This window comes from Martes martes, assembly GCF_963455335.1.
Source record: "Martes martes genome assembly, chromosome: 9".
In the NCBI taxonomy this organism is placed as follows: Eukaryota; Metazoa; Chordata; class Mammalia; order Carnivora; family Mustelidae; genus Martes; species Martes martes.
In genome coordinates, this window is record NC_137896.1 from 81,301,738 (window position 1) to 81,314,708 (window position 12,971).

Below are 12,971 nucleotides of genomic sequence, written 5' to 3' on the forward strand. Positions count from 1 at the left end.
TCACTCGGTCTATGTGTCAGAAGATCATGCATCACCCATGGTTCTTGAGGTATCCTGAGAGAAAAGTAGAGTAGGAGTACTCATGTTAGATGTAATTATATATTTATTTACATTATTATATATTCCTATCCTATTTTAAATGTTCCAGAATATTTTTAAAATGGTAGAAGTAAGCAATTATAGCTTCCAGAAGATAGCCTGGTAAAAGACTCCTCCTTCTGGTTATTTAGCCTATCTTACATCAAGACCCTAACATTTTAGATGATGGGAACTTCCCTATATAAATTAAGGAACATTTAGATGGTAAGATCACTTTGATAAAAGAGTTAAGCCATAAAGATGATCTTTCTTTCAAGTACATTTGGGAGATCTAAATACGACTTTTTCTCCTTGGCCAGGACACTGATATTCCTTAATACAATTAAGTAACTAAAAGTGTTCCATTAGGCATCAGCAAAATGACAGAACCAATATTCAAAATGCTTGAACAGAAATACACCTAATGATTTAAATTATTGGAGTTTTCAAAACTTGAATTTGGTAGAAAATGAACCTGACTTTTCATAGTCAGTGAAGCACTGTTTCAACAGTTTAGTATCACACTCTTGCAGAGAGCCAACTCCCTAGCAGGACTTAACTAAAGCTTCAATTATTCAACCACTAAACAAAGTTCTTTTATTAATAAGTAAGAGATGCTTTCCCAAAAGAACCAGAGATTTGAAGTATTACATTAAATGCAAATTCTTTATCTATTTCAAGTGAATATTTTTGAAGTCAGGGGTAGATTTGTCTACAAGTTTTCATTTCTGGTTTCCCATTCTCAGTTAAGCAAAAACGAACTCACAGAGACAAATTCAAGTATCTATTTTGAAAAGTATTTACTTAGTTTGAATAAATTAATTGCAAATAAAAATTAGCTACAATATATAGCCTGAATAGAAATGACTAGAACAAATACAACACAGGGCTTGATTTCCTTGCATTAGTCACAAAGCATGTGACTAGAAAACTTCAAAATCAATTATATTTCTTTGAAAAGGGGGTAACAGCAGTTACGGATACATCACAACTAGTAAACTTATAATACAAGTTTCCTGACATGCATTTCCTGAGTGAACCCAAATGATCATTTTTTAAAAACAAGGAAATTTTGACAAGTTGAATTAAAGTAAGATAGTTCATGGCTTCTAAGCAACAGGGTTTTTTGTTTTTTTTTTAAACCAAAAGAAAATTCAGAACAGCATAGTAATAGTTATGATAAATTAAAGCTATACTACCACATAAGAAAATTTACTAGAGTCAATTATTACACAACTTTTGAACTAAAGGAAAAACAAATCAAAAGATTGAAAAATAAAGATTCTGTCTACTCTAAAAGTGTACTGATTTCTACAAGTGTCACAAAGGGTTTGATGTAGTGCAACTGTCTATACTTCCCTTGTGGTGTATTAAAGAAAGGGGAGGGGAGGGAGTGAAGAAATGTTTTCTTGCTTCTTTAAGCGAAGAACTTACTGGAATTAGAGAATAAACATACCATGCAAGTATGTTCCTCTACTCGGCTGTCACTGGTGCTCATCTGCCAACCAAACATTTCCTTGAGTCACACGGTGGCAACTCTCCTTAGGATTCAAAGCCCACAAAGTTAAGGCTGGTCTGCTAGGTTAAAAAAAAAAGAGGGGGCACTATTGTCATTGAACCCTTTATATCTCTACATTTCTTAATGCCTGGATAAGACCACACACAGAATAATCAACTTATTTATTTTTCTAAAAGCAAATCAAGTCACTCTCCTCCTTGTTAATTTATGCGTTTTCTCATGAGAATGTTTTTTTTTTTCCAGAAACAGTGAACAGATGAACCACAGTTTATATCTAAAAAATAAACTTGCCAAATGTTGCTGGTACTAAAAACAGATTAGTTATCATGGGAGAAAAATAGATAATCTAGATTAAATTGCATATTCAAAGGATCATATAAAATGTTTCTTAGCATTTTTTGTTATATACTACACTTGAGAGAAACATTAAGAAAAAAACTTTCCTGATTATATTCAATGTGGTTAAAAACAAACAGCTCTTACACAATAATAATTAGTATGAATTTGGTTTTACAAAGTATTTTAATTTACCAAATTCCGTATTTAGAAGGGGGTAGGGAGAGAGGCTCTCTTGTCCTTCTTTCTAAGCTTGCAAATCCTTGAGCTGTGCTCACTAAACTACCATTCACACCAAGAGTGTGACACCATCGTTACCATGCTACTCTATCAAGAACATTCTAAGATGTTTTCTATAATAAAGATAAATAGAAAAAAGTTAATATACATGTTGCTGTATTTTACAATGTTTGCAACAAACTGTAAACTAACATAGTTTGAATCAACAGTACCCTCAGTTATATAAAACAATTTTTCAACACTGAGGATGGGTGATTCAAAAACACTAAAAGGAAGGCAACAAATTAGACTGTGTCTTTTCATCCTCAAAATATATTTCCAAAACTCAGAATTCAGAAGTCTGGTACTTTCAGAAATTCTTTTCCTTGAGTTTCCCAGATTTTTTTATCAGAAATTGTTACTTTTTATTATAAATGTTTAAAAAAATTCTTCATCTTAATGCAAATGACCAGAGCAGAGAAACTGTGACATGGACAACAGGTTGGAAAACCCAACTCACTTAGCTTATAAATTTATAATGTAGTCCTGGAGGACAACTGTCTGTTAGTCTAGAGGTCCTTGGAAAATAAGTCTGATGTAGCCTTGTTCACCAGCCAACTGATGTGCACAAAAGGGGCAGGCTGCATGGAAAGTATGAGTACCATGAGGAAGCGGGATCTGGGACCAATAGGCAGTTGTCTTTTCTGAACACACATGCCCACATGGGCTGAACGCATGGGTTGGAGGGCCGGCGTCCACATAAAATCCAGCTTCACATCCAAGCCACAGAGGGACATAGGGACCAACGGACCTACACATGGGACATTCACGATCTTTTCCATCACGTTCTTCTTTGTTTCCCCAGTTATGATAGCCATGCACATGGCCGCAGTTTAGATACACCCATGGTTGTTTTTCATCGACAACATCTTTCCTCTTCATACTAGGAAATGCTAGTGTGTTGAACCCTACGGGGCATTGAGGTCGTGCTGCATTGATTTCCTGTCTTAAAGCTTCTAAATGCTTCACTGTAGGAGTGTGGGAAAGGCCTTCTGCAGTACGCCACAGCAACGTTGCACCACAGAGGTCAATTAATGAGCCATCTTGTAACTGATTGGTTTCAATTTCCACCTAGAGGAAACAAGAATCAAAAAACACATTCACCACTATATTTTCAATTTTTACATGAAAGTTTTGGTCTTATATGCTCCTTACTCAAGAACTGAGATTTCCTATGATTATTACTAAATATAAGAAACTCTACTGGCAGTCATGAAAAATTTAAGTCTGAAAATCAAGGATAAAATATAGAATAGGAACATATTTCTTCTCAGCCTTATAGTAAAGACAATTTATGATTAAAACACCTGGCTACTCAGTAAGTCTAGTATTTCCCATATATATCATGGCCAAAGAGGTAGAAAATACACAGTGTTACCTAATTTAGGAAAGCTTAGGTTTTAAAATATATTAACATAATATGAAAGAACAAATTTTTAAAGGTCCTGATTGAAACCTTAAGATAATACGCTCTAGTATAATATTTAGTGGTCAGCGTTTTTGATAGTCAGACTTAAGTACTCTGTGTCAGCAAGAGATTTAAGTTTTTGGAATTACGTAATGCATTCAATCCAACACACCCAATGTGTTTAGTGGAAGTAAGTAAGAAGCTACATCTCAATACTTGCCATTTTTCCTCTCTGCTGGGCTGATCTGGTTTCCCGCAGGCTGAATACATTTCCACACACTGATATTTCTCTCCATATTCCAGGCTTGGAGTCTTCTGTGAACCCATTGCGTGGATGCATAACAAGAACGCCATTAGTGGTCAAACCATCCATCTGCCCATCTGATGTTTTCCATTTGGCAGCCTTCTCCTAGTAGCAATAAAAGTAGTGAGCTTCCAGTTCTTTGGAATTTGGAAACAGAAATGGTTAAAAATAATGCACCATTCAGGAAAAAAGCTCATTACCCCAAGAAAGATGTTTTTTGATGAGTCAAATCCTGCAGCATAAATCCGTGCTGTAAAGGGGGGATTCCGTTCACATATGATTCTACAGGCAAATCTTGATATAGTGCTTTGCACTGACTGTGTATCAGAATTACTTTGGCTTCCAGGAACTGTGTCAGTTACTACAAAATCAATGGGACTTTCAGTCGACCGACCAATCTAAGGGAAAAAGAAATATCTATAAACCTATTGAAAGGAACACTGTGGAAAATCCGTTCAAGAAAGGTATAAGAAAAAAAAAAAGAAAGGTACAAGAAGATGAAATCATTAAGCCTCTGAAATTTCTAAAGTGCAAACTTATACTTAACTCTGAGAGCATCTACACCCTAGAAAACTAATCTGTCAAACTTGTTGTGACTTAGTAATTATTTAGAGCATAGAAGTAGGAACTTACCATCCAGAATATATGAAACCCTCAGGGAATGCAGAATTTAGGATGGCTGAGATTTCTAGATGGCTGCAGATTTTAATTTTAATCCCTTTGGATGGAAATATGGCTACCATGTATTACTTTACCTTCTTTAACAGAATATAGTGAACATACACTATGTTATGATGACTCCAGGACATTGAACTATGAATACCATTTATATTACACCGAATGCAGTGATGTCTTCAGGTGCTATAACAATGTACAAGAAGGCTGATCCTTACGTTATGGTTTACATAGCTTCCTTTGAGGTGTTATGTATACTTTATAGATATTCTTGTGTGTTCTGTGAGGTTGTCAGCTATCACTTCTTGCAGTTGGGCATACCTGACATACCCCTCCTATAACTAGTCACTATTATTCTGCTATGGGTTGAGAAATAAAAAAAACTAAACTTTAAAGAATAGTATTTCAAAAGGTTCTTGGTAAATACCTAAACGAGTCTCCAGGGAGCAAAGAAAAGGAATTTTAGTGTGTGGCCTACGTGGCCTTTATTTTATATGCCTAGATGTCCTTTTTATTTTCTTCCTGGTTCTCAGCCATATTTTAGAGAGACAAGGTTCCCAGATCAGAGTTCTGGTGGATGGGTGGGCAAATTAAACATCTTCAGAGGTACTAGCTAGTAAATAAATTAATTTTCATTTTGAAAGATGAAAGTGGAGAAGAAAAAAAGGAAACAGATGACAGAACTGATCAAGTGTCACAGGGTTTTAAAGTAAACATTTAAAAATGAAAAGAAAAAAGGAAATCTATGGAATAGATGACAGACCTGACAAGTGTCACAGGGTTTTAAAGTAAACATTTAAAAATGATGAGTTCATTCATGTACTGGTTATAAAGTAATATCATAAAACTGAAGAAGGTGGATACTGAGAAAAAACAGTGACCCTCTACAATGACGATGACACTTCAAAGTCATTCTTAGCATAGTTTTCTTGAGTCTCAAGAATTCCTCATAACCACACACTTTTAGATAAGATCCTTTTAGCATTTTTGTCCTATCATCAAGTATAAGTCTTTCTTTAGTTTGGATAGTTTTAGAAGAAAACTGGCTGGTTAACAAACTTAAGATTGGATGTCCCTTTTCCTGCTTTTTAAGATATGATATCCAAAGAAAATGGTCTCAGCCTTTTGAAACTAAAAATAGTTCTAGGAATAAAAGACTCTTTTGGATCCAAAAGATGTAGGCCCAGGAATGGATTGAGGATTGGTATTTAGAATCAAGATATTCAGAAAGGGCACTTATTTGGAAGGAGAGATTGTTCCAAAACAGTTGATATTTGATCTGTGTCTTAGAGGAGATTTAAGATATCAAAGCAATATTGGTCAAGATTGGTAAGAAGGAAGATATGTTAAGTATCTATAAAGAGGAAAAAACCTATGTGATCATGATCAGTTGCCAAAATATAACTATGTGTTAAGATAAATTTTAGTAATTCCTCCTCTTTCTAACTGCCACTATTAGCTTTAAAGGTATAGATCTTATCATGTCATTCCCTCCCACTCTCATTAAAAACCCTAATGGTTCCTTACAGACTATTCAAACTTCTTAGTTTCTTTTTTCTGTAATAATTAGAAACTGACTTCACAATTTGCATCCCACTGATCCAGCTTAATTTCCTATCATTGCTATTCACACAAAAAGTATATTCTAGCTGCAAGCAGCTCATCGGTCAATCTTCTTCTTTTTTTTTTTTTAATTTATTCTGACAGACAGAGATCACAAGTAGGCAGAGAGACAGGCAGAGAGAGAGGAGGAAGCAGGCTCCCTGCTGAGCAGAGAGCCCAACGCAGGGCTCGATCCCAGGACCCTGGGATCATGACCTGAGCCGAAGGCAGAGGCTTTAACCCACTGAGCCATCCAGGCGCCCCTCATCGGTCAATCTTCTACCACACTTTGCCATCTCTTTTGTCAGAATGCCTTTCCAATGGCTGGACTGATAAAATCCTACTCAAACTTCATTAAAACAAACAAACAAACAAAAACAAAAAACAAACATATCTGGATAAAAAGGCACTACTATGAAGTCTTTCCCTCACCCTTCTTCAACCCAATCAGAAACTTGTACTTCACATTTAGACTGCCAGTGTACCACCTATGAATATAAGCAACTTGTAATGACTCCTTTATTTACTTCATAGTGTTAACCAATGCAGAGAATCAGAGTTTGAACAGTTGATGAATTGAACAATAAATATTCTTTGTTCAGTGTGGAAGGCGGGCAATCCCAGAATGGTTATAAAACCAGTTCCTCAAAGACTAGCTAATTTATCAGGGTAGTTTCGGATATATCTCTGTTTTTTTTTTTATGTAGAAATGTTTGGATTTTTCACTGGTATCATGCTTTGTAGAAAGAACATTATGACGACTATTTAAGAAAAACTCTATTCCTTTATGAAAAGGAAAAAAAAATGTTGCAACTTATTTAAGGACCTTCATAAGATGGCAAAGACACTGTTCTATGATTCAGAATGCCTGGTTTAATCCCAATTCTGCCCCCAACTAACTGTAACCTTTAACTCACAAGACTTCAGTAACTTTATTGACAAAAAACAAGGGATAAACAAATGAATACAAGGTATTTTCTGAAACAAAAATCCTAGTCTGGGGTCAAACATCTAGTTAACATCTTGACTTTTTAAAAAAGCTAATTAAGCATATTTATTTTAACTGGTTGTCAGTGAAATAAAATGTGGAAAATCATCCTAAAGCTTGTGTTAGGTTCTCATTAAGATCCCAACCTTAATCTTCATTAAGGGTGTTATTTATTTTAAAATTTTTTTTGGCAAAAGCAAGAAAGATAAACATACATCCATACTCTGATATTAACTATAGAGACACTATTCTAAAAAATTCAGTGTTCTACTAGAAGGGCTAGAGGGGAACCAGTGACTTCAATGAGAAATATTTTGCTATTGGTTATAATTAAAGACATCTCCAGGCCTTTTCTATTCAATATTATAAAACAAAACAAAAAAAATTTGAGAAGTCACTGGGACAGTAATTGCAAGAGCAACATTATTGGGTACTTTATGTCTTATTTGTTTCCAAAAATCCAGGCTCTACAAAGCCAAACAACAGAAGACATCATGGATTCTGTTTATATCTTTGGGTTTGACTGTTCTATCATCTATTAAATTTATGAAAACATCAGCACTGGATTGGTACAAAAATGAGAGAGAGGAAAAAAAAAAAACTTTAACTGCGTTAGTAGCAGCAAATATGTGCTAAAAAACAAGTCTGATCACAAACATGATACAGACAATTAGAGACTGCCTATACATTTTGCTACCTAGAGAGGAAGGTGGGAAACAGTGGCAAAAAAAGGTCATAAGTATGTGCAGAATATTTGTTTTTTTTTCTGATAACAGCTAACTAAGCTATTTTTATAACCACTATTATTAATTGCTAAGTGTTTACCAGCTCCCTGGCACCGCTTTGAGCACTTTATATGTACTAACACATTTAAGCCTCCTAAATGTCATATGAACGAAGCTCTATTGTCTGCACTTCACAGGAGGAAACTGAGGCATAGAGTGATTAAGTAATGTTCACCAGAGCCCATTTCTTAACCATGCTACGCTGACTTCTATATATGAGATTTAGAAATCAATATATATTTTAATGTAATATATGACTAAAATATGATAATCATTAAACTGACCACAGCAAAAGTCACTGACAATAGGTTGTCAACTTTTTTGTTTTTTTAAGGGAAAAAAAAAAAAATTCAGATGATATAGTACCTGAAACATATCAGTGTTGCTGTCATGAGTATATTCAACCACCACTGTCTGGGCCCGAGATAAGGTATATGATATGCTGTGCTGGTCTTTGTTGCTTATTGCCTAAGAAAGAAAATATTAATAGCAAAAATTAGCTGGTAGGCCAATCAAATCAAATTCAAAAAAGTAATCTATCTCATGTTTGACATATTTTCTCCCAAAATTTAAGGTAGAAATTAGTAACTTTTCTGTAACATGAGGTGTGAGAGTAGTTACTCAGATTGAGTGGGGTGTATAAGAATACTTCGAAGATTCTAGTGTAAATATAATTTCATTGTATAAAAACACTGTAAAATCTGGCTTTCCCTTATAAATATTTTACATTATAAAGTAATCAAAATGAAACCCCATGTAGAAACTGGAAATAGTACTTGATTATACTTTATTAAGGAGAAAATACAAAATTCTGCAAGATAAGATTCTTATATTTAAAGTAATTCAAAGAGTTACAAACAAGTTACCAACACGCAGAGTTAAATGTTTTTCTTAATCATTCTGTGACTCTATAGGTGACAAATATTTGCCATATGCTGGGCAAATACGGAAAAATTCATAGAATGATTAAACCTTATACCAAAGGAAATGGACATAATGCTTACGACTGTACTTCTGACTTATCCCAAACTAAAACTAAAAACATTGCTAAAAAGAACTTTTCGGTTTTGTTTTTGGGCGTTTTCTATGTATTTGACTTGAAGATAATATCAGAAAGGGGGAAAACCTGCACAAAGGAAGTGGAAACAGGTTGCGTAAAAGGAAAACAGATACAAAGACATAAAGCAAAGAAGCTAAATTCAAAAAACGTTTCTTAATTAGAACTGTGGCATTATAAAACCTCACCTGGTTTCAATTCGTAGGTAATCTGTAATAGATAAAGCCTTAAAATAATAGATTTGAAGTTAATTAAGGCTGTGAAATTTTCAAATATTTAAAGAAAATTAAATTTTCTTTAAAGCTGGGTACCAACTACCCAGCTTTATCAAAGCATAACAATACCATTTTTGCTTCCGGTTTCTTAAATTCAACAGAGTATCAAGGCTGCTTACATGTTTCTCTCACTCTGCTCTCTTCATAGAGGTATCTAACCTCATGAATCCATGTAGATCATTCTCATGCATGTTGTTGACATTTTAAAAATAAACATAAAGCAATGATTTTTCAATCAAATAACTGCCCAGAATCTTAGAAGTAATGTGTTCTTAATGGCTAAAGAGATTTAAAAAACACAGGTTTTTGTGTACTTTTACATTGTAATCTCTGGCTTTTTTAGCAATTAAACCTAGTCTTAGATTAAGAGTAAGAACTATGTCTAGTTAAGTTCTCACTGGACTGAAAGGCAGAGTTTAACCCTTACCCCAGATGACTGCCAGAATAGGGTATTTTCGATATAGGGATTATAACTATTTTCCCTCTGCTAGTGGTTCTCAACCGGAGGTAGTAGTAGCTATGAAAGGGGCACTTGGAAATATGTAGGAGCATTTTCTGGCTGTGATTTGCAGGCTTACACGGCATTAGTGGTTGGGGACAACAGATGTAACAACCCTGCACAAAGAAGTGGCGTACACCCAATGCAAGAGCACTGCTGCCGGGGCAGGTGTGGCATGGAGCTCCTCGGGCTGGGTCATTAGCTTTCACTCACTCTCACTACCTGCTTAGCACAACCTTTCTGCAAAGGAGCAAAAAGAAACACTTGAAAGAAACTGTCCCTTTTCTACATTTACTGGGTTTCAAACAGTAATAGAGGTGGCCGCATCAAGACATGAAGACTGTTCTAGACACCATGTGGGATACAAAAATTCAATTAACTTCAGGGACTGGAGCTATGACCTAAAACAAGTCACCATATGCCAATTTCTCCATCTCTTGTTCATTTAACTTACAAAGATATATCTCAGGTGGTATAATATTAATGCACATGTTGGGGCTACCTAGCTAAAGATACAATTACTTCCAAAAGGTGAGAGACTTTGTAATTTTTATTCACTCAACACAATATCCAATATAAATTCTGTATTATGAAACTGGAAGTAGAAGAATGCACAGAAATGTAAAGATTTAAAATTCCCCCTAAATTGTCTATCATTCCAAGAAAAGCCTAAGTGTCCTGAAATGATGGCTCAGGTTCTGGAGATTTTGGCAGGGAAAGAAAAAGGGGCCAATACGGTTGGGCATTTGCTTTTATAGTTTTGATTCAATTTAATAGTTAACTGTGGTCCATTTTGTTCAAGGCACTATGTTAAAAGCTTTGAGGCCCACAAAACAAGCAAACAAAAAAATAAGAGCATAAGCAGAATCTTTGATAAAGATCTCCTATAAGAATCACACAATTAAGCTTTGCGCAGTGGCAGTATCGTAGCCAATGAGGTTTATCCGAGGCGCGATTATTGCTAAAAGAATCACACAATTAACCCTTAGTTAAAAAAAATCACCTCATCTAAACAATGCTTCTACTACCTGAGTACGCTTATTATATACTACATTCATTGGCAAGGTCCCTCTAGTAACAGTGGAAACTCCCTACTTCTCAGGGTAGACAGCTGTATAATTCTAAATACTAGATAAAGCCCTGGTCCCAACCTACCTTTTTTTTTTTTTTAAGATTTTATTTGTTTATTTGACAGAGAGAGAGAGAGATCACAAGTAGGCAGAGAAGGCTGGGGAGGAAAACAGGCTCCCTGCTGAGCAGAGAGCCCAATGCGGGGCTCGATCCCAGGACCCTGAGATCATGACCTGAGCTGAAGGCAGAGGCTTAAACCACTGAGCCACCCAGGCGCCCCCCAATCTACCTTTTTAAAAATTTCTTATTGAAAGGGAATGTTTCCTCCTAATTTCTACCCACTGATCCTGGTTTGTCATTAAAAAAAAAAAAAAAAAAAAAAGTCTGATGCCCTTCCATATGGCAGCCTTTCAAGTAATGTCTCCAAAGTGTCTGCTTCCATCGAAACAAAAGGAAACTTCTGGTACAGAATGTGAAGGGAACGCTAGAGAACATAAACAACATGTACGGGTCTTTCAATTTCTCAAGTTAACTTATTTAGTTTAATTTGGGTTTGTCTGCTTTTTACCTTTGCAGCCTGAGGAGTACAAGCGATATGCACAGTGCTGGGCTTCACCCCATTTGCCTTAGGTCTTTTAAACAAAGCAAACCTACTTTTCCTTCTTCCTCTGTCACCGTTTGGCAGAGATCCATTATACCTGGTGGGGGGAAAAAAGTTTAGGTGATCTCTTATAAGAACCACACAATTCTGAAACAAATGTTTTACTTTGCCTTAAAATATGGATCGATCTCCAATTAATTATCTATTAGCACACTGTAAGTATCTCAAATTCCCTTCAGTAATTGCTGATCCCTAGACCAGCTGTCTTGAGTATGAAACAAAATGATATTCTGGTTACATTCCAAGTCACAAAGAAGTATTTTTTGGATTATAAATAGCTTTAAATTATCTGTATTTTTCTTCCCTCTTTTATTCAAGATAATCAAGAGCTGATTAATGGCATATCTGATTCCTTATGACTCATTCTATGTTTTTTAAAGGTGGATGTTTGCATGTGCTAATACAACCTTTAAAAGAACAGTATGAATTGTCTAAAACAGAATCTCCTTTAATTGTCAACTAAATACTTTAAATAGCTTAACTTCTGAAATAAGAAATTTTTAGACTCATTTGATAAGTCTGATAAGTCTTAGGTCATGAATGCACACATACACATTCACATTATGTTGGCAAAACCTATCCAATTAAGATGCCTGCTAAACAGTGACAAAACACATTTTTGTCATTCAGATCTTATAACCATTTCTCCATGATACTATATACATGTCCTGAAAATAAGCAAGTAAGTGAGGATTGGATAGGAAAGAAGTTCACAAGAAAACATTTGGGTGTTTACCGTGTATTAGGCACTATTGTGTTCTCTACCATATAGCACCTCATTTAATCCATCCTCATAAAAACTCTAGAGATTTGCATCACTCAGCTTTACAGGTTAGGAATTTAAGTTATTCCTCAGGGGAATAAAATTCCTTAGAGGCTCAGGGAAATTAAGTCATTTTCTGAAGGTCACACAAGTGACAATGGAAATACTAGAATCTGAATCCAGGTGTTTGTGTCATGCTTTTTAAAATTCTTTTTTGCTTCATTTGGCCTGAGCAGTGGCTTAATAATAATCTCTCCTCATTCACTGTCCCCTGCCCCCTGACAAATCTTTGGTTTGTTTCCTGGTCTTTCATATATAGTTGGTCAATCTTGAGGGAAAATGAAGGAGGGACCCTGCAGGGACAGTTTTGAGGTTGGAGGAGAATGTGACTGTAAAATGGCCTACAGTAGTGGCTGACAAGGAAAAGAACGGGCTTTACTCACACTGCCATATATAGAAATTATATTGATTCTTTACAAAAAATAAAACACACTGATTTCTGTTGGAGAAAGCCCTTGCTAATCTTGCTAGCCTTGCTAAGAGCTCAGAGTCACACCCCTTAGTTAATACAACACTAACTCTAGGCTGTGTTTTGCCACGGGTCCCACTGTGGATCCTGACTGTTCTGTCTGCTTAGTTACTTGACTTGTTTCTCTTCTGGGGATATACTC

The 12,971-nt window shown here is 35.4% G+C and overlaps 1 protein-coding gene across 2 annotated transcripts in view; it reads right to left on the reverse strand.

The window, feature by feature from the left end:
- Positions 1-855: 855 nt before the first annotated feature.
- The window catches only part of PELI1 (pellino E3 ubiquitin protein ligase 1), a 71,251-nt gene continuing 59,135 nt past the window's right edge, over positions 856-12,971 (reverse strand). Inside the window, exons 3-7 of one of the 2 annotated variants that reach the window (XM_080813298.1) lie at positions 11,445-11,574; positions 8,341-8,442; positions 4,125-4,322; positions 3,841-4,029; positions 856-3,283 (exon numbers count right to left, since the gene is read on the reverse strand). In XM_080813298.1, coding sequence (XP_080669424.1) covers positions 2,717-3,283; positions 3,841-4,029; positions 4,125-4,322; positions 8,341-8,442; positions 11,445-11,574 — 1,186 coding nt within the window. In that variant the 3' untranslated portion in view covers positions 856-2,716. The remainder of the gene's footprint in view (positions 3,284-3,840; positions 4,030-4,124; positions 4,323-8,340; positions 8,443-11,444; positions 11,575-12,971) is intronic. The other variant, XM_080813297.1, reaches the window with a different exon arrangement.